Source organism: Lissotriton helveticus, chromosome 3_1, assembly GCF_964261635.1.
Source record: "Lissotriton helveticus chromosome 3_1, aLisHel1.1, whole genome shotgun sequence".
Lineage (NCBI taxonomy): Eukaryota > Metazoa > Chordata > Amphibia > Caudata > Salamandridae > Lissotriton > Lissotriton helveticus.
Window position 1 is genome coordinate 1,661,725,849 of NC_136061.1, and position 27,858 is coordinate 1,661,753,706.

General features: G+C 45.0%; 1 protein-coding gene across 1 annotated transcript in view; it reads left to right on the plus strand.

The window, feature by feature from the left end:
* TSN (translin) overlaps positions 1 to 5,871 on the plus strand; it is a 48,054-nt gene extending 42,183 nt beyond the window's left edge. The window contains exon 6 of the mRNA XM_078682443.1: positions 3,946 to 5,871. Within this exon, the coding sequence (XP_078538569.1) occupies positions 3,946 to 4,185 (240 nt within the window). The 3' untranslated portion in view covers positions 4,186 to 5,871. The remainder of the gene's footprint in view (positions 1 to 3,945) is intronic.
* The last annotated feature ends 21,987 nt before the right edge of the window (positions 5,872 to 27,858 follow it).

Here is a 27,858-nt window from a genome sequence, read left to right on the forward strand (position 1 = left end):
TAGCATTGCGGTGGGTGAGCACTGCATGCCTTTTAGGACATTATTAGATATGGGACACAGTTGCACAGGTGCTGGCCAGAGTCTCGGAGGAGGACCGGATTCTACTCTCCCAAGCGATTTCTGACGGGAGAGATGCAGCGAATCTACCCATCTGATGTGGCTTGGACACAACAGACTCGCTAGGCAGAGCGATTTCCACGACGATGGCCATATGTCAACACACCTGACTTTGGACAACTGGTTTTCCAGGGGATGTCCAGGCTTATCTTATGGATATGCCATTTGATGGCTCCCATCTCTTCTGAGGCAAAACAGATGCAGCACTTGAGCGTTTCAAGGACTCGCAGGATATGGCCAAGTGCTTGCACCTCACCACATCACCGCCTCTGTCTACTATTTTCTCCCTTCATGGCTACGAAAGCGGCTACCAACTGCGCAAACCCTATTCTGGTTGAGGGCCCGCAAGTTCAACAACCGCTGCGAGGCGGTGGATGCGGTTCACCCTGACCCAGAAGGTCCGGAGGCCAAAAGTCGAGTCAAGCCACGATCCCCTCCTTCACTGCAAACGCCTCCTAGTTTGATCCCCCAAGATCATTTACTGCGAGTTGGTGGAAGACTACGCCATCATCTCCACCACTGGCCGTACATCACCTCGCACAGGTGGGTGTTGCAAATAGTCTGAAGATGGTGTTCCCTTCTGTTCGAGACTACCTCTCCATGCATGTCTCCAGTTTACTATCGACTTACCGAGGATCACCTTGCCGTACTCTGCGAAGAAGTAAAAGCTCTCTTGTCCACGGGAGCTATATAGAGCGGCTTCCCAGGCCAGAAATAGGCTGTGGTTGTTACTCCCGTTATTTTATGGTCCCTAAGAAGAACTAATGCCTTCGTCCTATCCTTGACCTCAGAGCCCTCAACTACTTCCTCAAAAAGGAGAGGTCAAGATTTCACCCTTGCTCAGGTCCTGTCTACCCTGGACTTGGGAGACTGGATGGTAATGCTGGACTTACAAGATGCCTACTTTCATATCACCATCCTGCCTGCCCATCGTCGCTACCTGCTGTTTACGGTGAACCACTAGCACTTTCAGTTTGCCGTGCCCCTCTTTGGCCTCACCAGTGCCCCTCGGCTGTTCACCAAGGTGACGGTGGAGGTCCCAGCCCATTTGCGGAGATCAGGGGTTCCAGTCTTCCCCTATCTCGACAACTGGTTGTTGAAGGCGGACTCGTCCCAAGCAGTCGTCTCCCACCTCCAGACTACTGCAAACCTCCTGCATTCGCTAGAGTTCACTATCAATGTGCCAAAGTCACACCTGATTCCCTCTCGGACGCTCCCTTTCATTGGAGCAGTTCTGGACAAAGTGCAGTTTCGGGCCTATCCTCCAGAACGGCGAGACCAGGATATTCAGGCTATGATGCCGAGTACCCTCTATCCTGGAGTTCTGTGAGAATGGCTCTGAGGCTGTTGGGCCTCATGGCATCCTGCTGGTGAACCATGAAAGGTGACACAAGCGGGCTGTGCAGTGGGACCTGAAGTTCCAATGGGCACAGCATCCAGGAAATCTCGAATTCGGAGGGCCTGGCAAAAGACCTGCAGTGGTGGCTGACAAACTCAATTGGGTCAAAGGCAGACCCCTCTCCTTTCCCCACCCAGTTCTCACATTAGTGACGGACACGTCTCTTCTGGGATGGGGGCGGCCATCTGGGGGAGGTGAAGACCAGACCACTCTGGTCTCTGGCAGAAACCAGGCTCCATATCAACCTATTGGAGTTTTGGGCAATCTGTTTGGCACTGAAAACCTTTTTACTGTCCATCAAGGGAAGGCTGGTTCAGGTGTTTACGAACACTACTACCATGTGGTGCTGCAGCAAACAGGGCAGTGTGGGGTTGAGGATTCTCGGTCAAGAGGACCTGTATCACTGGAACAACAGGGAATTTTCCTGGTGGTTAAACGCCTGGCCGGTTCTCTGAATGCCAGAGCGGTCAAACTCAGCCTAAGGTGCCTTGTGAATCACAAGTGACTTCTTCATCCGTAGGTGGTAAGAGGTCTTTTTTAACAGTAGAGAGAGCCTTGGTTAGATCTGTTCGCCTCTGAAGAGAACATGCAGTGACAGCATTTTTGCAAGTTGGAGTTGGCAAGGTGGCTCACCCTCCTGGGTGGCACCCAGCACTGTGAGCGAACTGCAGGTACTGTCACCACAGCCTCCTTACCTGACAGTATTTCCGGATCAAGTGGTACTAAGAACTATGGCATCTTTTCTGTCCACAGTTGTGACACCCTTCCATCTGGGACCGTCCGTTACTCTGCCCACTTTCTATGCACCTCCACACCCTTCCAAAGAAGAAGAGCATGTTCACCGCCTGGACCCAAAAAGAGCCTTATTTTTCTACCTTGATTTCACCAAAGAGTTCCAGGTGGATGACTAACTCTTATTGGGTTACGTGGGAGCAAAGAAGGGGCGTGCCATCTCTCGCTGGGTTATCCTCTGTATTAGAAGTTGTTACGCCTTGGCAAAGAAGCAGCCTCCTGAAGGCATTGGGGCCCATTCCACCATGGTGAAGGCAGCTGCCACAGCTCTGCAGTGTGGGGTTCCAACTGCTGATATCTGGCAAGCGGCCACCTGGGCATCTCTGAACACGTTTGCCAGACACTATTGCCTGGATCCTCCGGTTCACAGGGAAAGCCTGTTTGGCCACTCTGTTCTGCAGGATTTTCTGGTCTAAAATGTTTCCACTGTCCCTCCTCTGGGAAAGATATGGCTTGGGTATCTGTTCAAAGGTAAGGAATCTGCAGCTAGATAACTCTATCAGATGGACAAGTTACTTACCTTCGGTAATGCCTTATCTGGTAGAGAAATGATCTAGCTGCAGATTCCTTACCGACACACCCATCCTCCCCGCAATGTGGAATTGTTTTTAGTATCGGGGCTCACCCTTCAGGGCCCTAGCTATCTTTTTTAGCACACCATGGTCACTCACTTCAAGGCTCTGTGCTTCTAGTGTGAAAAGTACGCATGTCAGCGCACCATAGTGACGGTTCTATTGATGAAGCGGAGGTCACGGTGCCAACGACGTTACGCGAAGGCGACCAGCGCCATCTACCAGGGTGCAGAGGTACTGATAAGAACAATGTTCCTGATCCAGCCTGACACCTTGAAGTTCAAAGGTAAGAAATCTGCGGCTGGATCATGTCTCTACCAGATAAGGCGATACTGAAGGTAAGGAATTTGTCCTTCTGGATTATTCTTTTATGAACTCTGGTAGGAAGAGTACAGGTACTATGCCTATTCTCTTCAGAGGGGAATCTGTCTCTTTCCTTTCATAGGATCCTGCAAAGTATCTCTGAAAAGCTCCTAAAGTCTGCATCCCTTCCTAGAAGGGTCCTTCCATGCTTTATCATGTGCACCATCCAAATATGAGCGATCCAAAATAATTTTCTGTCCCATACAGTACAACACAACAAACTTAACACTCGAATTATGCCCACATACCCTTAATACAAATTCCCTGCAACCAGACACTACAGGTTAAATATCATAGTTCAATTTTAACAGTTTATAGTGTTCAGCACTTTATTAGAGAAGCTCACATCACAGCAGACAGGACCAAACTAATTTATTTCACATAAAGGGGCAGGGTTCATGGCACTTTATGGAAAAGAAAGGGTTACGGTAATTTTTAAAAATGTTTGATGAAAGATGTTTTTTTCTGTGAACAGAATTGTTATAGAAGTTTTATTTAGGAACCCTTCTAAGTTGACTAAAAATGTTGCAGTTTCTTCATAAAGTTGTTGTTTAATAAAATGATATTCGCACCAAAGTGAATTAATCGATCTGCTAAAATTAAAAGCTACTATAAACCATGTATGTACTAATTGCTTTACATTTCTATAAGGATTGGCCTCATTTAAAACTGTTTTTCCCGCTTTTTATTTGGTTTGCACAGTCCAGGCTGGCTGTGAACAGTGTTACTGCAGGGGACTATTCTCGACCCCTTCGCATTTCCAGTTTCATTAATGAGCTGGACGCCGGATTCCGACTTCTTAACCTAAAAAATGATTCATTGAGGAAGCGATATGATGGGCTCAAGTATGATGTGAAGAAAATCGAGGAGGTGGTATATGACCTATCCATCCGAGGACTCAACAAGGAAAAGACCACAGAGGCAGTTGAAACAGAGAAGTAGAGCATGCTTGTGTCTGTCCTTGATTGGCCCAGAGGTTTGCCACTGGGTAGACGGCAGCAAGGCATAACTCTAGCTCCTATCCTTTCTTTGTGGAAAGTTAAAAAAAACTGTAAAGTTATTTTTTATTAGTTCCAAAAGCATACAACTGATGCAAGTGGTCTGAACCGGTGTTTGTAGCACAGTTATGTAAAGTTAAACTGCATTGTTTGTTTTTGTCTTCACTCAATTAACTCTAAAAGCTACTTTTACTCATTTGGACTGTGATCATATTTAAAAGGTCACAACTGTGACGTCAAATCTCCCACCACTGTAAATTACAGTTTCTTCCTGCTCCATGAGCGGACTACTCTGAAATTAACCTCAGACGTACCCCTAGTGTTCATGAGAGAATTTGTGAGGTAGACCTCCCAAAGAGCAGGTTATCAGTACTATTACCACCCTTTTTCTTTTTAGAAGAATTTGGGCCAGAAGAAGACATAAAAAAACATTTGCTACAGTAACTATTTGACATTGAGCGATTGGATGTGTTGCGAAGGGCAACAGGTTTGCTTTCGATTTCAAATATGGGTCTGTCATGACCTACAAGATTAATGCCTAGTAAAGATAAATGTGTGCCTAGGTTATATGAGAAAGATTTTGCTTTTTTTTTCCAGAACCTCAAGGAGCACATTTCAGTCTGAAAGTTTAAAGAATACATTCAGAATAATTTAAACCATTTAAGCTTGGCAAATTTGCTTGGATTTTAAATGCACAGCTTCTCACAATGCTTTCGCAGCTAGTTAAAGGTCAGTGTTAGGGTTCAGTACCATATGGAATATTCTTCTTTTCCGCAGTTATTTTTGCTTCAAAAGTGAGAGACGTGGGAAGGTGGTTGGGAAGCACATAGCAACGTTTCTGTCCCCATCCCACTTTTCTGCATGACCTCGTTAAAGATCGAATTTCATTCTTTTACAGTTTATACAAGGTACATAGCAGACAATGCCAGGGTATATTTTGGTTTGTCATAGAGCTGGCTGAAGGGATCGTAATCGGGGCTCCTGTTTGCACCGAATAGGTGCAACACACCAGATGCTGAGATTGTGAAAGTACTTTATATATTTGTTGTGCTTCCTGCTTTCTTATCAGGTCTCCCTCAATGTAAAACAAACCTTCAATTTGCTAAATGGAAGCAGAGCAAAGTTAGCAAATGTGTGTTTCAGTAAAATACATTTTGGCACTCATAACTGGTTAAGTGACACCACAAAAGAAATGTTGTGCTTGGAGTCAAATTACTACTTTTCATGTGACTGACTTATTACAATCTGGGTAAATAAGCAAGGGAACTGCATAACTCTAGATTTTTTTCAAGAGACGTGCTTTGTATGTTTACTGGAATGCTCCGTTGCAGTTATTGAAAGCGTTCCACAACGTCCATTATTAGATTTGATTTGCTTAACTCAGATCAAAGTTAGTCTGTGTTGTTACATGGTGTATAATCCAATTAAAAAAATTGTAAAAGTACTGTTGGTTTTATTCCCTTTTAGGGAAGTATGTTGCCAAAATTGAAATTTATTTAAATATTGTATAATGTTGAGGAGAAAGGAAGCATGCATATAGATCCGCAGTAACTCATTGTTAAATCGTGTTTAGTCATTCAGCTAGATTTGCTGGCTTTGTTGTAAGCAATAAAATCTTTATACATTTTCAGTGGTTTCAGAATTTGTATTTTATCTGAATGTAAAAAAAAAAAAAAATTTGGGTTTTGAGTAATCTTATAAGCATCAGTCACCTTCATGCACAGAGTTTAGCGCATTTAAAAATGAGATGGGTAGTTGGTTAAGCAATGGCTAGTATAACGCCTGTATAACTCAAGTAGACAGACAACTTAAATCTTTTTGAGGGGCTCACCCCAATGCAGTTACAGTATTTATTTGTGTATTTATTTATTTAAAGAGTTTTATATAGCGCTGGCTAGAACCGAAGGTATCAGAGCGCTTTACCTGAGAATCAACAATGTAACAGAAAAAGATCAACAATTACACATTGCATCAAAAAATAGGCAATACATTAGGAGATGAGAGAAAGGAGAGGGAAAAGTAGTGGAGGGGGCAGGGGAGATGAGAGAGGGAGGATAAGGGAAGAGACAACAAGGAGAGACGAAAGGAAGTCTGTCTAAAGACCGACTGGGTAGGTGACGAGCAAGGAGGGAATCCATGGCCCATCTCCCCTATAGCTAAACCAGGTAGCTCCATCGGGCATCAGACAAAATAGTTCTGTCTCAAGTGGCAATGGAAGAAAGTTCCAGGCAAGGGCAAAGGACAGAAGTTGGAGAGAGTAGGAGCGGAGAGGGGTGAGGGAAAGGAGAGGGGGGGGGAGATAAGGTCAGGAGAGACACAGGAGTGTTTGCCTAAAGTCTGGCTGGGTAGGTGGTGGCCAAGGAGGGAATCACAAATTTGCTAGCATTCGCGACAAGAATTTGCAATTCTATTAAGGACACGGAGGCGAGGATTATGCTTCTCAATCTTTACTAGAAGCTCACAGCAGCCAATGAAAATGCTTGCTTTTCATTCAATATAAAGTTAAACTACATATCCCATCATGTCTCACACATAGGCACGCCCCCCTAGTCCATAAGAGGCCTCAGCCTGCCGCCATCTTCCTCTTTCTTTCGGCGAACAGCTCCAACGAAAACGTGGATTAACTCCTCAACTCTTCCAACGGGAAGAAACAACATCATCAGGCGAAATATCCTGGCCTCCTTTGAGCCTCAGTCGCTCTTTTTATCAGAATCTGAAAGAAAGGATATGAGACCGTAACCACCGTAACCATTGGGTGGGCAAGCATTTATATACACATATACATGCCGGGTGGGATAATCCTCGCCTCCGTGTCCTTAATAGAATTGCAAATTCTTGTCGCGAATGCTAGCAAATTTGTGATTCTATGGCAGGACCGGAGGCTTCAGATTATGCTAGTTTAACGCTTATTAAAGACTACAGAGGTAATATCCCCCACCGGCTCATAATAAAACGTTTTGAAGGTCGATATTGACGACCAATCTGCACAATGCAATATATCATGAATTCTGGAACCCAACATGAACGACTTCGATGCCATGGCACTCCTGACAGAATGCGCACCAAAATGGTGATGTCAATGCCTGCTTCACTCATAGCCTAGCGAAGCCATCTGGCAATGGTGGCCGCAGCCACTGCTTTGAAAGGCCTTCGTAACGCGATCAAGAGCTGCGAACAGCCCTGAGGCCTAATAGCCGCAGTACATTCCTCATAGTCATTAGACATTGTACAACACACAACTTTTCATTCTCCTGAAATGCATTATAAGAAACATGTGTAGATAATGTCTGAGTGCGCCTAACAATCTGAAAAAGAAACTCCTTCCGGAGAAAATACTCTACCTGTTACGTCCAGCGCCCGTACATCCGATGATCTCCTGCGAGCCTAGAGATAAAGTAACATGGCCAGCTTGGCCGACAACTGCTTTCTTGGATAGAAGCGAATTCGCTGGCCATCTGACAAAAAGGTCTAAAACCCGAGTAACGTCCCGCAAACCGGAATATATCGGTCTAGGAGGATTTCCCACTCTAATGCCTGCCAGCAATATGCAAACGACCGGGTGCATACCAATCGGCCTCCCATCCAGCTGGACATGGCCAGCCGAAATGGCAGATCTGAAGTTGTTGACCGACCTATAGGCCAAACCCTGTGATGCCTCATCCGTCAGGAATTTTAGCATATGGGGTAATTCGGCCCCCACGGGATCCAGATATCGTTCCACGCACCAAACCACCCAACCTTTCCAGGCCGAGGAATAACGTTTCCTCGTGGAAGGTGCCCAGGCCTGCTTGATGAAATCTGCAGCCTAGCTCAAATCCCTGGCACTTGCCACTGTTGCTTGAAAAGCCACCAGGCCATCAGCCGAAGTCTACCTTCCGCTACCAGAGTGTGCCTCTCCTGAGGAGGGCCCAGCAACAACGTCATCGACTCCGGGAGGAGTCTGGGCAGGTCGCAGCGCCACAGCCTCAGCTTGTGGAACCAAGATTGCGACGTCCACCAAGGCGTCATCATGACCACCTCTGCGTTCCGCCTGAACACCTGCGGCATCGCTCTGGGGATCAGCAAGAAGGGGGGAAAAAGCATATTGCACCCCCTGAGACCAGTCCTGGAGAAAAGCGTCCGTCGCGTGCGCCAACGGATCCGGCCTCCAACCGCAGAAGCGAGGGATTCGGAACGGCAGACTTGACGTGAATAGATCCGTCTCGAACGGACCCCAAATCCCCTCTAGTCACCTGAACATCCTCGGGATCAACTTCCAGTCGCTGAAGTCCCTGAGGTACCTCGGGTACCAATCTGCTACCTGAGTGGACTTACCCGGGAGACATTCCGCAATGACCGATATCTGGTCGCGAAGGCAGTAATGCCAAAGTCCTTGGCCATCTGCACAAGCATGGACGACCTCGTGCCTCCCAACTTGTTGATGCATCCCCCTGCCGGGACATTCTCCAGACGCAGGAGGAGCAACAGGCTGTCTGCTTCAGGGACCACGTTCTCACCGCGAACGACCCCGCGAGCAGCTCCAGACAGGTGCTATGAGAGGAAAGTTCTTCCGGGGACAATCTCCCACCTGTGGAGATGTCGCCACCACGCGCGCCCCAGCCCCCCAACGGCTGGTGTCGGATTCTATCGTGATATCCGGAAGGCAACCTAAGATCGCTCGGCCGTTCCAAGCGTCGACGTGTCCCAACCACCATTGCAATTCTGTCCTCATCTCCTGCGTGAGGGGAATGCTGTCCGAATACGAGAGACCCTTCTGAAGATGTCTGATCTTCAACTGCTGCAGGGCCCTGTAATGCAACGGGCCCGGAAAATCGCCTGAACTGAGGACGCTAGAATCCCTACCATCCTTGTCAGGGCCCCGAGGGAGACAGTGTGGCTGTTTAACAGCTTCCTGAACTCCCTCTTTAGATCCTTCAGCTTGTCCTTCGGAAGGCACAACTGGGCTATCACCGATTTCACCGTGAACCCTAGGAAATCCATAACCTGAGAGGGAATCATGACCGACTTCTTGGAGCTTATCACAAACTCAGATCCTGCAAAAAAGGCATGGCCAGCTGGAGGTGCCGCAAAAGAGTCCGCTGGCACTGGACCACTATCAGAATACCGTCTAGGTATATAATGAGGCGAATACCCCTCTCTCGGAGATACGCCACTACCGGCTCCGTCACTGTGGGGAAGCACCAAGGAGCCGAGGAAAGCCCGAACGGCAGAACCAAATCTTCGTACCATTGGTTCCTCCACCTGAACTGCAGAAACCTGTGATGGGGGGGGGGAAAATCGGAATAGAGAGATAAGCGTATGCCTGACTGAACAGGACGTGAGTAAAACTCCCAGTAAAAGCCTTGAACCGTCTGCAAGACCCAGGCGTCCAGTGTAAGTCCACCGAATTGGTATCCGGTCTCGCCGAACCTCCTACGGGAGGGGTAGAAGGTCCCTCCACGGGTGGAGTCAACGTCCTATCTGCCCCTTCCGAAATCGCCTCTATGGGAAAAACACCCTGGTTCAAGCGCGTTTGATGCCCGATTGGGCATTGTCCAGTGCCGTAAAGGTACCTACGTACTTGGCGGCATACTTGACGAACCTGTCATCAAACAGAAGGCCCTCTGCAAGGGTCCCGGCTCCGCGTCCGCGAGCCCTGTTAGATTGGAATCCAGTTTCATGAGCAACGACTTTCTCCCCTCCGCCGAAACGGCACAATTAGCGTTGCCTAAAAGGCAGATGGCTCTTTGGGCCTATCCGGCAAGCAGGTCTGAAATCATGATGACAGAGGTCCCTTTGGCCACTAAGGCCATCTCCAAGATCTTAGCCATGGGGCCGACGGCATCCAGCATCTTGTCCTGACACCCTACCAAGCCCTGTCAAAGCCTGTCATAGGATCCTTCGTGAACTTCTCCAGAAAGGTGAGAAGGTTGGGGTCTGTCTCCGGCGTTTCCGCCACTTGATACGGGATGCCGGGTCTAGGGCATTCCGACCGCAAACGATTCCGCACTACCCTGGGGAAACCCATGCGTAAATGCACATGAATATAGGCTGTCACTGCCGTAGGCGGCGCCCAGTCCTGTGACCTGGGATGTACTATTGCTGTCGGGACAATGGTAAAGGGGGTAGGAGCCGGCGCAAGGCTCTTGGGCCGCGCCGATTATGCTTTCTTAGGAGGGTTGCGATCCTCATAGTCGGCTGAATCCGTGCTGGTACCAGTGTCCGTGTCTGTGTCAGTATCATGGACCCTACGCTCAGCGGAGGTCTAGCCCCCTGTGTATGAAAACAGTCCGCCATAGCCGGCAAGGTAGCTAAGGCCTGCGAGAGAGGCCAAGTGGCAGCGACACCCGAAGGATGACCCGAGGCTGAAGCCTCGTCTCTCTGTGTCCACGGTTTGGTGAAGCCATGTCGCTTGGCGAAACCCACTAGTTGTCGTCATATGGGACGAAGGGCTGAAGCGAGTGCCTGCTGCACCGTCTGTGGGACCGTAGTCCCCATCGCCCTATTAACGGAGGACTGGACCGAGGCGTCCAAGGCACTAACCAAGTTGTCCCCCAAGGCAGCCGACTGCCTGGTCTCAAAGTTCTCCTCCTCATCATAATCCTCTTTACACTGTTCATCTGACAGCTTGATGTATACTCACACCATAGGTTGCTGACACCTAGGGTCAGGCACAAGGAGGGTCAAGGGGGGGGTCAGCCCACACAGCACACTAAACCTCTACAACCATCAACCCCCTCAGCCAAGCTGTAATCAAAATGGGTCAGGGACCCAGGCCTCCACAATACCTCGAGCGTGTGCGCACTCCAAACGGCCTTTTTCTTGTATTTACAACCTCACCAGGCGATACAGAGGCAGAGGGACACCTTCCTAACTACTCCGAGTGCAAATCGTAATTGAAACTAACTTCGCGGGTCGCGCCGCGACGTGCAGCCCAAACGCGACTGAATTCTACCAAAAGGCAGCCCAAATTCAGCGCGTTTGGGCGCCCGCCGCGGCCGAGAGCCACCCGGCCTGTACCAGCGTCAGCAGCGATTAGGGATGCCAGCTGCGCATGCGCTAGACGCGCGCTCGTCGTGGGGAAACACCGGGATCAAGACACACAGGCTCAAATGAATTAAGGCGTCCGTCTGCCTCCGGTCAGTGACCGAAGCCACCCTCGCGCCGCCTAGGCGCGCTCTCTGCCACAATCGAGGAAAACAAAGAACAGAAACGGCGGGCGCCGAAGCGGCCCGCCGAAGCACCGCTACTCCCTTTAAACAGTCAATCACCCTAAGGCATACAATACCGATAAAACAGTGCTCAATACCGTAATAATCATATAGTAATCACAATACCGGTAAAAACAGTGCTCAATACCGTCACAATCATATAGTAATCATACACATCTAGCGCAAATCACATCAGAGGGAGTAAACGAAGGTGCACTTAGCTCTGTGAGCAGCAAAGAAAGAGGAAGATGGCGGCAGGCTGAGGCCTCTTATGGACTAGGGGGGCGTGCCTATGTGTGAGACATGATGGGATATGTAGTTTAACTTTATATTGAATGAAAAGCAAGCATTTTCATTGGCTGCTGTGAGCTTCTAGTAAAGATTGAGAAGCATAATCTGAAGCCTCCGGTCCTGCCATAGAATCCATAGCCCGTCTCCTCTTTAGCTCGCAAGGTAGCTCCACCGGGCTTCAGTCAAAAAGGCTGGGTCTCAGCTGTCGATGGAGGGTTCATGGAGTCAATGACTGGGGCGACCGTCTTGAGGACAGGCAGGGGGGGATGAGTCCTTCATATACGAATTCCGAGGGTCCCCCTAATTTTCTATAAACCGGATGAAGGGGGGTGCAAACTAAGCATAGGATCGGCATGATGAGCAGTGCCAGGGTCTGCATGTCCATAAGGGGTCTGTTCAGGATAGAGCTTGTCCAATTATTGAGCCTTTCAGGGGTCTTCTTGTTATCTGCTCAGTTGATTGCACGTGACATGCACAAGCACCCACCAATGAGAGCACACACTCTCCAATGCGCACTGACGCACACAGACAAGCACATGGCCAGAAACATCCAAGAACACAAACACACACAAAATCCCATGCTCTAATGCAAAAACACCCATATACATGTACGCGCAAACACCATCACAAGCACAGAAATGCACAATCACGCACAAATACGCTCACTCTCATGTACACACATACATGCACATATAGAAACTATCAAGAACACAAGCACACATACAATCACATGCTCCAGAACAAAAATACCCAAGGACGTACACACAAATACATGCACACACACACCATCACACGCACAGACGTGCACAGGCAAACAACAAATGTGAACATAGTCTTTCATACACACACAGGCGCACACACAAAAGCACTCCCATGACACATTTCTCCAGGACTGCCACAGCATTGATGGCACTCCAAGGCAGAGTCAGTTACCGATGTCCTGGGGGCGCCTTGGTGTAATAGAGCCTATCCCTCCTCTCAGCCGCCATCTTAGGGTCAGGCACTTAATGGTGCACGATCGTGGGCGGGGATAAGAATATGATGGAAACAAACATTGTCTTGCAAAAAGAGGGTGAAGATACCCCACTATCATTTACTGGCCAGGAGGAAGGGAGCGAGTTAACCGGCTCGGTTCGGTACGACCTCCTTGCTCACACTTATGATGTTGCTGGGTGATTCGCGTTTTGCCCATGCAACGGAGCACACCCCGCATACTCCGGATGCTAGTGCGGGGGTCATTAATCGATACTCAGTCTTTTTCTGCTCGGGAACGAGCTCCGGGTATCAGCGGTCGCCATTTAGTTATCCCCGAGCCAGCGCCCATTACAATGCTCCGCGTGTCATCATTCGCACTGCACAGGATTTTTAAGCACTTGCCTGAATAGCGCCGGTACCTTGCTGCGATCCGGTTTGGTCACCCCCACAGATCACGGCTGCACCGCCCAGGCGACTCCTCTGTAGTCCGAGCCTGCCATCTTGTAAGGGTTTAAGGTGCGTTGATTTCTGTGTGGGGAGAATGGTTTGCCGGTGGTGTCCAGCCTTCGTCCATCAGCCGACAATGTAAGGAGTGCCGCAATTGTTGCGTGGTCCGTTTCTAGCCTTATATTGAAAGGCGCGCAATTTAATTAACTGGATAGTCTACACAACATGACAATATAGGATGTCACATATTTAGAGAACAATGTTCACACGTGCACAGTTTCAATTCTATTTTTGAAGTTATTGCTGATTAGAGCTTAATGTGTGCTATAAAAAAGTACAAACTAATATCTTAAATGCAACAAACGGATACATATTTAAGACTTCTAGAATGGCGTAAATTACTTATTTTACTTTGATAGAAAACAGTAAATGTAGCACTTTTTGAAAATTAAAGTGTGGTGTGAAGAAGGGGACACTAATAAAACCAAGCCTTGTTTTTGTTTTTGCAGTAATATGGACGTTTAAATTAATTTTAGCATAATGGGTTCATTGAAAAATAGCGATTCACTCAATATGTTGAATTTTACACCTCAACTCCCGAATTCTAGCTGCTTCAAATAATTTCCAATTTTATCTGCAGTCATCTTGCACAAAGAAAAGCATCAGATATCTGCAATCTAAACTAGCTGTCAGCAATAACATTAAAAACAATAATTGAGAAACCATTTTGATTAATATCAGTACTGCATTCCCTAAATGGCTGTAAAATATTTTCTTTTCCTGGATGAATGCTTTAGTCCTTTGCTGGATTCACCCGAAAACAATCTCATTAATTTTAATCGGCTCACGTCATGCTGAACTTGTCCCTGGAAATAGCTTTCACAGATCAAATGTTGATGGTATCCAAAACGAGTTGACCAAGAATAAGTGGTGAAGAATTGTTATTTTTTATGTCATACTTTTAACTGCAAGAATATGCCAAATGTATCTGAAAGTTTGTCCCACTCCGATTACAATTTTATACAAGCAGCCTTCCACCCAAGAGATAACAATCCTTAAGAGGGAGTTCTGCTATTTTTGTCTTCAGCACTTGTTGAAGTCCAGTAAGGAGTGGTTGTGTTATGGGCAAGAGTTTTTTTTCTCTCTATTTATTTCAGTCTTTCTGTATTACCTCACCTTTTGCATAGTGGCCTAATTTCCAATATGGTCTAGCACTGAAATACATGCCTTGTTCATATTGGGTGCTGAAACTATTTGAAAATGAATATTAATCTAGTGATGTTACTGGATTCTGCCTCCATAAACCCCCTTCAACATGGAGGTTGACTTTCACAGTGTAACTTTGACAGTACTTTCTCCTCTTTCCTTTTCACCTTTACCTTTTAATTAGCATATTTCAAAGATTTCTCAACTTCACAAAACCTTCTTTTTTAATTTGAAGTATTTATAATTAGCTATTTTTTCGCTGTCACCAGTTTCATAGTGGCAGAATATATCTTGAGATCTAAACATGTCATGTAGTTCTATATCCGTAATAAAGGATCATGAGTAAACATGCACAAATGATGTATTCTTATACTGTATGCAATCGTTTTATAGTATATATTAAGGTTATATTTTTTTATGTACCCCGCAGTTGCCTCCTATCTCCTAAGACAATAGAGAGATTGGGTATGTGCTAAGGACCCTATTTTACTTCACTTTGAATGACTTTTAAAATGCCTGAAGCATTGAGTAACACAAGGGTTTAGTGTTCGCTTTAGATCTAAAACTTTCAGTTTATTGCAAATGTGATCCATGAAACTATTTTATGTGGATCCAAGTAATCACTTGGGGAGGCTAACTCGAAAAAACACCAGCTATTCCACACTGTCCAGACTTGTTCTTGCTGTTCAACACAAGTTCCGTCCCAAAATGTAACCTTATAACGACAGGGCCTACAGTAAGGCCAGCACATTTAAAGCAAACATAAGGACATATGGGTGCACCAGCTATGTGGTACTGGCTGACAACTTCCAGATCTTGAAATTCCCTTTGGTCTTTGCAGTGCAGCGCACAATTGTTACTCACACCTATCCATCCCGTCATATTAAACCAATTTTCCAAATAAACCATGTACATCTTTGTGATTCCTTTTTTAGGGACTCACGGTGCCTAGTAAATAAATAAAGTTGGTCTGTGGGTTTCCTCTGAAAGTTTTGACAGTGACAAAGTGTTGTGGGCTTACTGTAATTTGATTTGTAATGGAACCTTGTATTGAACTGTCGCCAATCCTGGTGGAGAGTTCTTGGGCTGAAAGTTATTCTGCCAGGGATGAGCTGCCAGGGTGGTCATGTGCTGGTGTGTCTCAAATATTGAAAAAAGATGCAGTACCGGTGGTGCATGGAGCTAGAAATGTTCCGTTGAGTGTCAGGGGACAGTTGAAGGATCATGTGGACAAATTGTGCGCTGAAAAGTTCATTGAACCTGTTGTGGTGGCCTAAAAGAAAAATGTGGAGATGAGGCTTTGCTTGGACCTCACTTCTCTTAACAAGAATGTGCTAGTGGATTGTTTTCTGCTCCCCAATATCCAGGAAATGCTCAAACATTGGTGAATCCAAGGTAATTATTACCATTGACTTCAGGGCGGCTTATCACCACTTAGATTTGTGTTCCAGGTATTTGCCTACATTTAATACACCTTTCAGGGCGTATAGGTTCATGAGGCTGCCGTTCGGCCTAGCATCTGCCTTGTCAGTCTTCCAAAAACGTTTGTTCAAACTTTTTTGGGGGAAACAAACAAGTTTTGGCATATCAGGAGGACCTACTCCTAGTCAAACGTGTTTCGAAGGAGCATTTGGAAGTGTTGGAAAAGATGCTAGGTCAACAGGGCCTAACCGTAAGAAAGGACATGTGTTGTTTCATGGCCCTGGAAGTGGAGTATTTAGGGCCCATTTTGTCAGAATCAACTATAAGACTCGAGTCTTATTTGCTGGGATCAATTAATAAGAGCCAGAATCTACTGACAAAGACCAGTTAAGGTCCTTTTAGGTCTTTGTGAGTATTAAGCCAGATTCATTCAGAATGTTGCTTTACAAACCAAACCCCTCAAGAGAATTTTATGAAAAGGGGTGGAGTTAACATGGGCCTCTGAAGAAAGTGAAACGTTTAAAACATTGAAACAAGTTATTGTTGGGGCCCCTGCCCTTTCTCCGTTTAATAATGTGGCATGGTCTACCGTGACTGTGGATGCTAGCGGTGTTGCGGGCAGCACTCTCAAAGTTAAACAGTAGCAAGGAAGGCACAGTAGCATTTGCCTCCAGGTGCCTGTAGATGGCAGAGCGCCACTATAGTACAATAGAACGTGAGGCTTTAGACTGTGTAGAGGCCACCAGACATTTAGCAACTTATCTGTGTGGATGCAAGCACTCGCTTATTACGGACCATTAGTGTTCTTATTGTCAGAGAAAAATTTGAGCAAAGCAAGTCCTCCGATTTGTAAGTTTGCTTGGGAGAATGTACAAATTCAATTTTGATGTAAAACGCATCCCAGGTGCACAGAATGCCAGAGCTGATTTTCTTTCTAGGTGTCCCATTCAAGGTTCTGTGTAAGAGATAGTTGATTAAGTGAATATGTGTTAGATAAGGTGGACTGAGTGGAAATTGCTAGTAAAACTATCTTCTCTGAATGGCAAGAGTACGCTGAGAAAGACGTTTGTCCGATCGCCTTAAGACGGTTCATCTTGAATGGTTGACCTCTTGAGAGGAATGTCAGTGAGGACTTTAAATATTTTCTCAAGGTTAAAGGTTAGTTGTCTATTGAAAGCAAGTTGGTGTTGCGTGGAAACAGGCTTGTAACTCCAGTCTGTCGAAGGATGTGCTTGATTGATCTGGCTCATCATGGTCATGTTGGCTGAACTGGGACCAAAAATATGGTGCATGATTTTTAATGGTGTCCTGGAATGGAGAATGAGGTGGATGTCCGGGCACTGAGTGTACCAGTTGTCGTCAGGCAGACACATTGCTGCGTGTTTATCAACCTCTATTTTTCCCTGTTGAGTATCCCAAAGGCCCATGGGAAAAACAGGGAATGGATTTTATTGGGCCTATGTATGATCTCCCAGTTTGTAGAAGATATGCACTGGTTGTCGTGTACTATTTCTTCTCCAAATGGGTGGAGTGCAAGTTTAGGAAGGATCCCAATACGGAAGCAGTGATAGGATTTTTATCCTCGTCGTTTGAGACGGAACGCTTTGCCCAGGTTATAGTCAGAGACCATGGGGTGCAGTTTAAATCTAATAACCTGCAAGAATTCATTGATGACAATGGCACTAGGCATCTCACTGTAGCTCTGTATAGCCCCCAAGGCAACAGGAAGGTAGGTTTAACCGCATGGTGATGAAGACTGTCCAGTTGGCTTTAGGGGCTGGGGCAGATGTGATGGGGCAATCCAAGATAGGCTGTGGAGCTATGGTAAAATGCCATATGCGCCCTTTGTGTTATTGAGGGGGAGGCATTCGTCCTGTGATTTATCCCTCACTCGGGTCCTAAATAAGACTGCAGCGAGTTTGAGAATTCCTAAGTGTAAGGAAATGCTGTGCAAGGTGAGCAAGAAGCAAGTGAAGTCCAAGGCAAGGTACGACACGTGTCATAATGTCACAGATGTGACTTTTCATGTCGGTGATGTGGTGAAGATGAGCCCACAGAGAAAAAAAGACTTGATTCCAAGTTCTACCCTGCTACGCGGGTGGTGAAAGTGTCCAATGTCTTCATTGTAGTGCAACATGGTAAGTGGTGGAGTAAAAGTGAGGAGGTTCTCATCAGAGGGATTGAGTGCAGCCAAGATACAATCGATGAAGGGAATTTTGTTGCTAGTTTTAATGCTTGTGAGGAAAAAAACACTGGGAGAGGTAATTGGTAATTGTTTGTTGTGTGGCATTGGTCAAACTGAATTACAGACAGATGCAGGCGGAGATGGCCAGCCTTTGCACGCAAGTGTGCCTTGGCCCAGTATTGATGCTGGCCCTGCTGTTGAAGGGGGTGGTTCTGATAAGTCTGGGACGTCCGAACCCAGTGGCACTTCACTCGAATCTAGTGCCACATCATCAGCTGTTGGAAGCAACTTCAGGAATACCATTCTCCCCTCGTACTTATGTAAATATGTACTGTATTAGTCATTTTATTTTGTTGCTTTTATTTATATTTATTCATATCCATTCTGTATTTTTTAGCACTATATTTTCTCTCTCATTTAGGCTTGTTAAGGGGGAAGATGTGTTGTGGGCTTATTATTATTATTATTATTATTATTATTATTAAGTAAAATGTATAATTTACGCAGATACCCAAAAAGGGTTTCCCGGCGCCTAGCACACAAGTTGCTAGAAAGCAAGTGGTTAAAAGCACATTTACTGCTAAAAAGCCAAGTTTTAAGATTTCTTCGGAAGCTCAGATAAGACGAGTTATTTTTCAAAGACACAGGAAGAGAATTCCAGATTTTGGGCCCGAGACAAGAGAAGGAGCAACCTCCCATTCTTGTTAATTTGAATCTGGGGATAACAAAGTCCCCATGAGCTGTAGAGCGCAGGGGATGAGAAGGAATGTAGGGATGGATGAGCTCTTGCACATACGGTGGTGCAACCCCTTGTTTGATTTTAAAGATGTAACACATAGTTTTAAATTTAATTTGTTGATCGATTCGTAGCCAGTGGAGGTCACGAAGATAAGGTGAGATGGCTTACTGTAGTTCCATTTTTAATGAAACCTTGTATTAGAATGTCGCCATTGCAATCCTGGTGGAGCGTTCTGGGGCTGACAGTTATTCTGCAAGGGTGGTCTTTTGCTGTTGTGTCCCTGAATAAACCATGGGGTTCTGGATTGCCTTTCTATCTCCTCTTGTAATTTACAACACCAAGCCATAGTGCCACTGCCAGGTACATATTTTGCTGTGACTGTAACCAGGCGGTACCTTATTGCCCTGCATTTGATGGTAGGTGCCTGAGCCCATTGAACCGTGTTAGTAATGTAGGATGAGGCATTGGTCATCAAATGATGTGGTCAGGTCATTGTGTACAGAGACGTAGACCCATTCCTTAGATGTAAGCAGCACTTTGCAGATATTTGTGTTGACAATTACTGTAAAACGTCATTGATTGACTCCTAATTATTAGACCCTCTGCAGTTTGGTGTGAGAGAGACTGAAATTAGACCACCGACTTGAGGACCTGAGAAAAGCAAGGGAGACAAAGATGAGATGTTTGCCAGATCATCTATGACCAAACCTACTGAACACTAAAATAACGTACAATAACACTTTAGATCACCTATGTCTACATTACTGTAGTCAAATTATACTCTAGCAGCATAGCGTAGATAACAAGATGGGCAGTTTGTTGGCAAGGCTGGTTGGAGCCAAAAACTCACATTGAACAATCATGGCACTCTCCTCCTTGATGGGCAAGTTTAAGCTCATGTATGAATTTAAAAAAAGAGTTGCATACAATCCAGGCTGTCTATGCCAAAGACAATGTGGAATATCACGAGTGTATACCAGTAGTTTTTGTCACAGGAGCAGCCTGCAACCATAGATGGGCTTCACAGTCTAGCTGCGATACAGGCTATTAAGGCGCCACTGGCAGGCAAAGTGTGTGGTACTGATGGAATTATTTCTGACTGTTACATTATGAATGGTGGTTTGCACGCCCTGTGGCTGCTTGGAATATATAAAGATAAACAACTGCTTCCATGTTGTCATTCATGTCAGTCAACATGCAGAAATCTGAGTCATTGGATTGGGAGTAGTTATTTGTGGTTTTGCATTGTATAATGTAATAATTAAATGGATTAGACTGCTGTACAGGGAGCCGCTTGCCAGAACTAAAACTAGTAGCCTTATCTCTTCTCACTTACAAGTTGGGAGGGGTACAAAATATGGTTGCCTCCTTATTCCTCTCTTGTTCTCCCTGGCAGTAGAGTCACTGGCAGTGGAGTTCAGGTAGTGAGCATCAGCACAGGAGATCAGATGTGGTGAAGTGTTTCATTCTATTTCTCTTTATGCAGATGATTTGCTTCTTTAGATGTAGAATCCTACCTACCTGGTACTCTATGGGCACTAACCTTTTATGGGGCAATATTTGGTCTGCTTGTTAAGTCTAAATCCTGTTTATTTCTGCTGAAGGTGCATGTATCCTACGAAGCTGATGCAGCCAAACTTTTTTGTACTTTTTTTCAACAATTAGGGTATGACTTCTGGCCCAATTTGCAAATCATATGCACGTGTTCTGGGACTGTAGTGAGATACAGCCATTCTGGAAACATATTATGTCTATGGTTAGTAAGCTCTCCGACTTGCAGATTGCATTTTCCCCTGCGCATTCTTGTTGGAGCTGATGCCACATCCCAGTACTATACAAAAGAATGAGATTAGGTTTATGGACCAAACTCTTATGCTGGGCAAAAGGCTTATTGCACAAAAATGGAAAATGCTAGCCCCCACTCTTGATAATACAATGGGCTCAGTGGAATATAGATTTGTGCAGAGGCTGAGGCGTAATACAGTTGCAAATGATTGGCGACAGTGCGGTGGCTACACGCAAGTAATACAGTAGGATGCAAAGCTATTGCAGTTGTCCAACAAGCATTAGCAATAGGTCTGGCTTTACAGGAATGTTGTATGGTAATGTGAATCATAACCACTAATTTGCATGGGATTGGATATCTATTTGTGTGAAAGCCAAGGACTGTAGAATAATATTGGGGTAGGTTAAAATGTCAGGTGACCATTGTCAAGCTAGACTTAAACATTCATTTAGGTTAATGACTGCCCTCTCTCATCTGTGCTGCTTCCCAAGAAAAACAACATGTATTATCTAGTTATCTAAGACACTTTAATAGCCTAACAAAGTTGTGGGTGCCCCTGAAAGTTCAAGCTCGGCAGCTGGATAAATAAAATAACAGCTTTGTGGAGGGCAAGCACTTTTTTTGAGGAAGCACACAACTTCTGCTGAATCAAAATATCAGGGCTTGAAAAATCCAAACAATGTTACTAGACTAGCAGGTCTAGTAACCTGAAAATATCTGCACCCTAACAATAACATACTTGACCTCTGTCTCTTAAAGCCAAGCAAATGTGACAAGAAAACAAGATTTTAAGGCATCTTTATTGGTCATTCACTTTATGAGCAATACAAATGCCTTAAAATCTTGTATTGTTATCACATCAGCTTTCAGAGGTCATAACTCAGTTCTTCTTCAAACTTGCCAGACAAGGCGAGAAGGCCCTAAAAATAGCTTGTCCGGAATAAATCTGGCTTGCCATAGCGAGAGGATTTTTCGAGCCCTGAACATGTACTCCTGTCTCCCAATATGTGGGCAGAGCAAAGCCCCTCTCCTGGTGATTCTCACTTAATTGTCTGGCGACAACTGTGCTTCCAAGCCAGACCATAAAAAGGATGATCTAAAACCCAAATAGTTCAATCCCCCTGTGGAAAAGTAAATTTTGCCATGTTCTGTGTCCCTACGTGTTCCCCATCTTATGTTATATGTGCATGATTAATATGCATATGTATTCCCCTATGATCAATCAAAGACGCAATTCTAGTTGTGTCCAACTCTAATATGCCAGATTCCAGTTCTCGTGAAAGCTACGAGTATTAGGCCTATGTAAAGTTATGTTACCACGTTTCACAGTGTGCACGTTAATTCATTGAAAAGTCCCCGTTTCTAGGCCTCAAAAGGGCCCGGACTCAGATTCAGCTCCTGTCTCCTGAACCCTCTCCGAGGAGCGATACAGCCCCCACCTGTATCCCTGACCCTTCACTTACTTCCTGCCTCACAGTGCCCGGCACGGCCTGGCTCTGCCTGCCAGTCTGCCAAGAGTATGTTATGATTCTAGTTATCAGTCCAGCTCTCCTTCTCTGCATTCCTAAGCTACTGGATCGCATCAATAGTTTCAGTCATCGTCTAGCCTTTACGTCTCCATATAAGAGAAATACTGTATTAATGGTCATTTCATATTCCTCAACACGCACTACATGTAGAATAATGCATGCACCAGTCTTAGAGTCTGTTAGCCTTTGCCCTGATAACTTTTGGATTCTATCAACATGTTCTCTAAACATCAGATACTAGATAGTGTTTAGGTACATGTCGCTCTGACACTCCAGACTTTCGTCTCTTCTTCTAGCGCAGAAGTCATAGCCCCCAGCTTCTCCTAGTAACACGTCATTGCCAGTTTGCGCGCACCACTAGGTCAGAGGTCCCGGCTCCTTAGGTAGCCCCCTCCATGTTTCCGCCCCATTTATGACATATTCTGTTACGTTTACATCACATGTCTATGTTCACGCCTCTTGTTACACCTACTTTCTGCCTTATCTTTCGCGACTGCTACAGGCCCCACCCACTGCTACGCCTACTGTATGTACTGCAATGCAATTGTTTTAGTATATATACTTGTGTACTGTTATTAAAAGTTAGCGCGCTCATTCCAGATCCTGCCCGACAGCTGTCGTGGCCCCCCTGTCGGGGCCCCCCTGCCAGGCTAGCCATCCCAGATCTTCCCCGTGCAGGTTGTCCTGTTCCTGTCCTTTATGCTGTATTAAACCTGCAAACTCCAGCTACCTCGAATCTTGACTCTTATTTATTGAGCTATCTGTTATTGTATATCTAGTCAAAAATAGAGGTATTATTTATTTATTTACCACACCCCCCCCCCACCCCCCATGTGCTCCATGCAATTTAAAGTTTGATGAATATAAGTGCTCCTGCCATGAAGGCTGGATATTCATAATTCATAGCCATACATCATGTAGCTACCTGCTATGATGGTCTTCATTTTGTTTCCATCTAATTTCTCTTCCTTTATATTTACTTGCCTTTTCTCTATTATACATTGTAAATAATGCATAACTGTATCTGACTGTTGTGTTGAATAACTCAGTAGGGTAGAACTTTGACTGTACTAAGCCTACACATTTGTTGAATACAGCCACTGTATAATGCCATCTTTACTACTATCGTATACAAGGAGATAGGTCCTGGGGAGTAAGGACAGCTGGACCCTATGTAAATTCTTAGAGAAAAAAAGTGCTGACCATACAAGAATTATACTGACTCCGTATTTAGAGTAACAAATCAACTTTAGTTAAAGATTTGTTTGGTATTATTTATTTATACCCTTTACTTCATTTGTTTTCGAGTTAGAAAATAGTTTAGACAAAAAGACATACCTTATACACACAATTGTTCAAAAAAAGAGGAGGGAAAAAGAAGAACAAACTTCAAATGACTGTACTTAATCACAACAACATTTACAAAAACATAAATCCACAACTATATACAATTGCACAACTCTTTGTATACCAACACAAATACTCATTAACAGTTGGTTTCCAATCCCAAACATCAAGAAAAATCAAGAAGAAATCAGATGGAGAAAAGATAAATCAATATCATGCACAGTGTAGATAAGGCTGAAATGCTTAATCAAACTTTCAGTCATTAAGGGAACAAATTAATCCCAGATCTTTAAACGGTGCTTGTCTCCATTTGGCCGACGCGTTTCGAACTCGCTAATTTAATTTGCGTGTTCTCATCAGGGCTTTTTGAATTTTCCTTACTGGTGTAGTCGCAGTTAGCTGGGGTTCAATTATTTTATGACGTTACCGCCGTGGTGTCTTGAATCTTGTCTGTGTGCTCCCTTCTTAAAGTCCAAGCTCGATAGACATTCAATGTGATTTAATGTAGATTTCCCAAATGCCCACGGTTCCCGTTTGTGAGCCTTTGACTCCGGGGCTCAGTGGAAAAATTCTCACTGCTTCAGGCGGCGTCAAACTGGGACGGCTCAATACAAGTTAGAGCGGTCCTGGTGCCGTTCTCTTCAATTTTGGGCTGTGATTCCAACTCCTGGCGACCTAGCATCAAAGCGCTTTGATGCTAGGTCGCCAGGAGTTGGAATCACAGCCCAAAATTGAAGAGAACGGCACCAGGACCGCTCTAACTTGTATTGAGCCGTCCCAGTTTGACGCCGCCTGAAGCAGTGAGAATTTTTCCACTGAACCACGGCGGTAACGTCATAAAATAATTGAACCCCAGCTAACTGCGACTACTACTAGTACCTTGAAAAATCTACTCAACCTAACTCCCACCTACTTGACCTCCGTCTCTGAAAGCGAGCAAATGTGACAAGATAGCAAGATTTAAAGGCATCTTAGTGCTCATTACCTTTGTGAGCAATAAAAATGCATTTAAATCTTGTTATCTTGTCACATTTACTCCGTTTTCCGAGCGGTCAAGTGGAATTTTCGAGCCCTAGGTAACTGACTCTGACTGTTCACTGAGCCCTGCTAACCAGGGCCAGTTCTCTGATTGAAAAGGTATTCGGGAATTAGGTGTAATTAAAAGTGGCACTGACGACCTAACTGTAAGTCCTTAGTATATGGTAGGGCATTAAGGTTTAGCACCCCAGCAGAGTTCATGCACTTAAGTGTGCACTGCTGTCATGTTAAGTCAGCCCTGCTTTGCAAATTACTTTTAAACTTATTGCAAATTGGATTTTGGATTTAAATGTACTTCTGAAGTATAAAACAACCTTATTGTTACATATCAGTCACCCCCAAGGTCTACACTATGTGCCCCAGGGTAGGGTGCCATGTAAAAATAAGCATGGTCAATTTAAAAGATGTTTTATGTTCTCTGATAAGGGAAAACTACCAATGTCGTTTTTCTCCCATCATAGCATTTTAGCTCCATAGGTTAAAATGGGAATGCTGTAATACAGTGTAAGTGTTGACAGGAGTGAGCAAAACATATTTCAAGGACTTAACAGATTGGTAATGATAAATCCAACAACTTGCCTTGAGCTTATCATAACTACTACAGAAAATAAGTCATAGAACTTTCCTTTCTGTGAGCCAAAATCCAGCCTTCTAGCAGCCTCTACTGATTGGCCAGCCCTTAACAGGCTTTGCCAAACTGCTTTGATTAGGTGATAAGTAGCCTGTAGAGATACAGAGATAATCTGGTAGGGGTAGCTCTGCAGCTGCAGAGAACAGGCCAGGAAGGGGGCTGGGCTTCAAAGAGAATAGGACCGTAAGGAATTGCCAGCCAGGCCTACCCCCCTCTTCTTGTACCCTATTCCATCCAGATGTAAGCCCCAAGAATGGAATTTGTAGGAGGTCTGCAGAGTGAGTGTTAAGAAAAAGGAGCCACATCAGTAGTTAGGCTTGGTCAGCTCTTATCACTATCTGGAATTTTACAGTACAGTGCTTGGTGGAACACAAACATGCCACACTTTGGAGGAAGCTGTCATGCTTTTGGTGGCACCCTGTACCCCATTAGTCAGGTTGCCCCCCCCTACTTGTCACTCCAGAACTTTAGATAAATATGTGAAAGCTGCATAGCAAATCATATCTCCGACCTGAAACTACAAGGATTGCTCTACTGGAACCCTGGCCTGCTCCAAGAGGACTGCATGCTAAATGACTGCACCTGCTACACACTAAGGAACTACAACATTTAGGACTTTGCCTTCCTTCAAAAAGAAAAGCGGACTTCCTGAAAGCAGCAGGTCAAAAGAGGTCCACCTGCATCATCTCCAGCAAGAGGAACCCAGCTGACCATCTTCAGCTGGACTTTAGAGGGTTTGGTCAGGCATTGTGGAAAATGTAGTCCCAACTTCTGAGGAGTAACTCAGAGACTCTGGAACCTTGCATTTGTGTTTGAAACATGTTTAACCCTCAAGAGGAACTTCAGGAAGAAGTTTCAGAAGTTTGGAGCAACTTTTGGAAAAAGCTCCATAAGGTGACTGACCCGACGTCGAGAGTTAAGCCGACTTCCTCGCATCTAGACCCGATCTGGACTTCAGGTTTGTCCCGCTGAAAGCACCAGAGCCCAAGACTTCTGGGAGCTACGCTGAACCATGCCGACTAATTCAGCCTGCTGGAGAGACCCGTTCGATGTTGAGAGAAAATCTTCCAGAAACTTTGCTAACTGCTAAGGTAAAATAATGACCAGGCCTCCCTCTCAGGGTATCCAACCAGGGCTACATCACAGTCGGCCTTAAACTGTGACTTTGTCACGGTCAACCGCTTCCAGATGTCCCATTTTGGCGCTATTGTTGTTTAAGCACTAAAAAGTTTATATTCTTTAAAAATGCATATCTCCTGCTCCCTACATTGGAATTTTGTTGTTTGGGGTCAATTTAAAGATAAAAGTATTTCCTCTTTTTATATAAATTGGAGTTGGTTTGTTATTGTGTATTGTGCCTTACTTATTTAATGTACTGGTGTTTCTGAATGCTTTACACACTTGTATCCTAAGTATAGCCTGCCTGCTCTTTTCCAGCTACCAAGAGTTGAGCAAGGTGATAATTATTTGAGACCTTGTCTGGGTCTTATATTGTGTTAATATTAATATTCCACCTTCCAACAACACTCACATGATCATTGTTCATATTTTGGGGCATTCTAAATTGGAATATGCAAACAGCTTGTATCTGGGCCTGCCGGTGTATCTGATTCATCTCCTTCAGATTATTCAGATGCAGCTGCTCCTCTAATCCTGAAGATTCCTGTGCGTCTATCAGCGTCGGGGAAGACATGGCTTGGCAGTTCGGGCTGGACTGTTCCCATGAGGCACAGGGTCAGACTGATTTGCATATAGCCATGTCTGAACTGGGGTGGCCGAGTGAGCTAAAGAATGATGATGGATTAAACCCAGATCAGTTGACTGGGGGTGAGTGCTTGCAATGTTCAACCATCCGTCCATCACCCCCTTTGGTTTTGCTCCGTCTATCAGTGTCACCTTATTTGCATCAACGTCAGTGGTCGCCTGTAATCAAACAGATTCAATTCAAGGCTTTAACCTTTCCCTATTGAGCATTTGAGCATGAAAGTCCCCTCTAATTAAGGAAAAGACTCGAGGCCTACTGCTCGACTTGATCCTTGAGATCTAATAATCTAAAGCTGTTGCAAACTCCTCAGATTCGTAAGGCTAGGAGAGGAGGGACAGCCTTTGTGTATCTTAGTGCTAGGCTTATGAACTCTCTCATGCCTAATCTATGTTTAGACCCCTCTGAAGCTACTTTTATTAAATAACCTTGTAGACGTTTCTTTTCTAATTTCTGTTGATAACTTCTTATGCTTGGTGTTTGGTCTTGTTGAGTTCGCCCAATTACTGGTCACCTGCTGAGAGTGCCAGGGCGTTTCTTCAGAAGTGGCTATGCGGTTTATATACGTATCATATTCACTGGCAACCAGTGCAGTTGAGCCAAGATTGTAGAAATGTGAATGGTGCGATGAGCACCACTAGCTAGTCTAGCAGCAAAACCTTGTACTAGTTGTAGTTTTGCTAAAATGTAATCATTCCAAATTGTAATTTTCTGAGTAGGAGTAAACAGACTAATCGCTTAAGACATGCAAGGCAAAAAGTTATTCAAAATCTTTGTTTTAGTACCATTCAGCTTAAACCGGTTGGAGTTTGCCAAGAGTTAAAAGCTGGCCAAACAGTTATAGTAAATTGAGGAGCCCTTGATGTATCTATTTTTATAGCTGCTGTGTCACTGGATACAAGCTATCCTGGCTGATATGGGGTGGTAACGGGTTCTAGGATGCTTGTTTTCGGTCCAGGAAGGACCTGGCTTGGCAGTTTGGTCTGGACTGTTCCAGTGGGGAGCAGGGTCAAGACTGATTTGCATATGTCTGGATCCAATCTCAAATGGCGTGGTGAGCAAAAATACA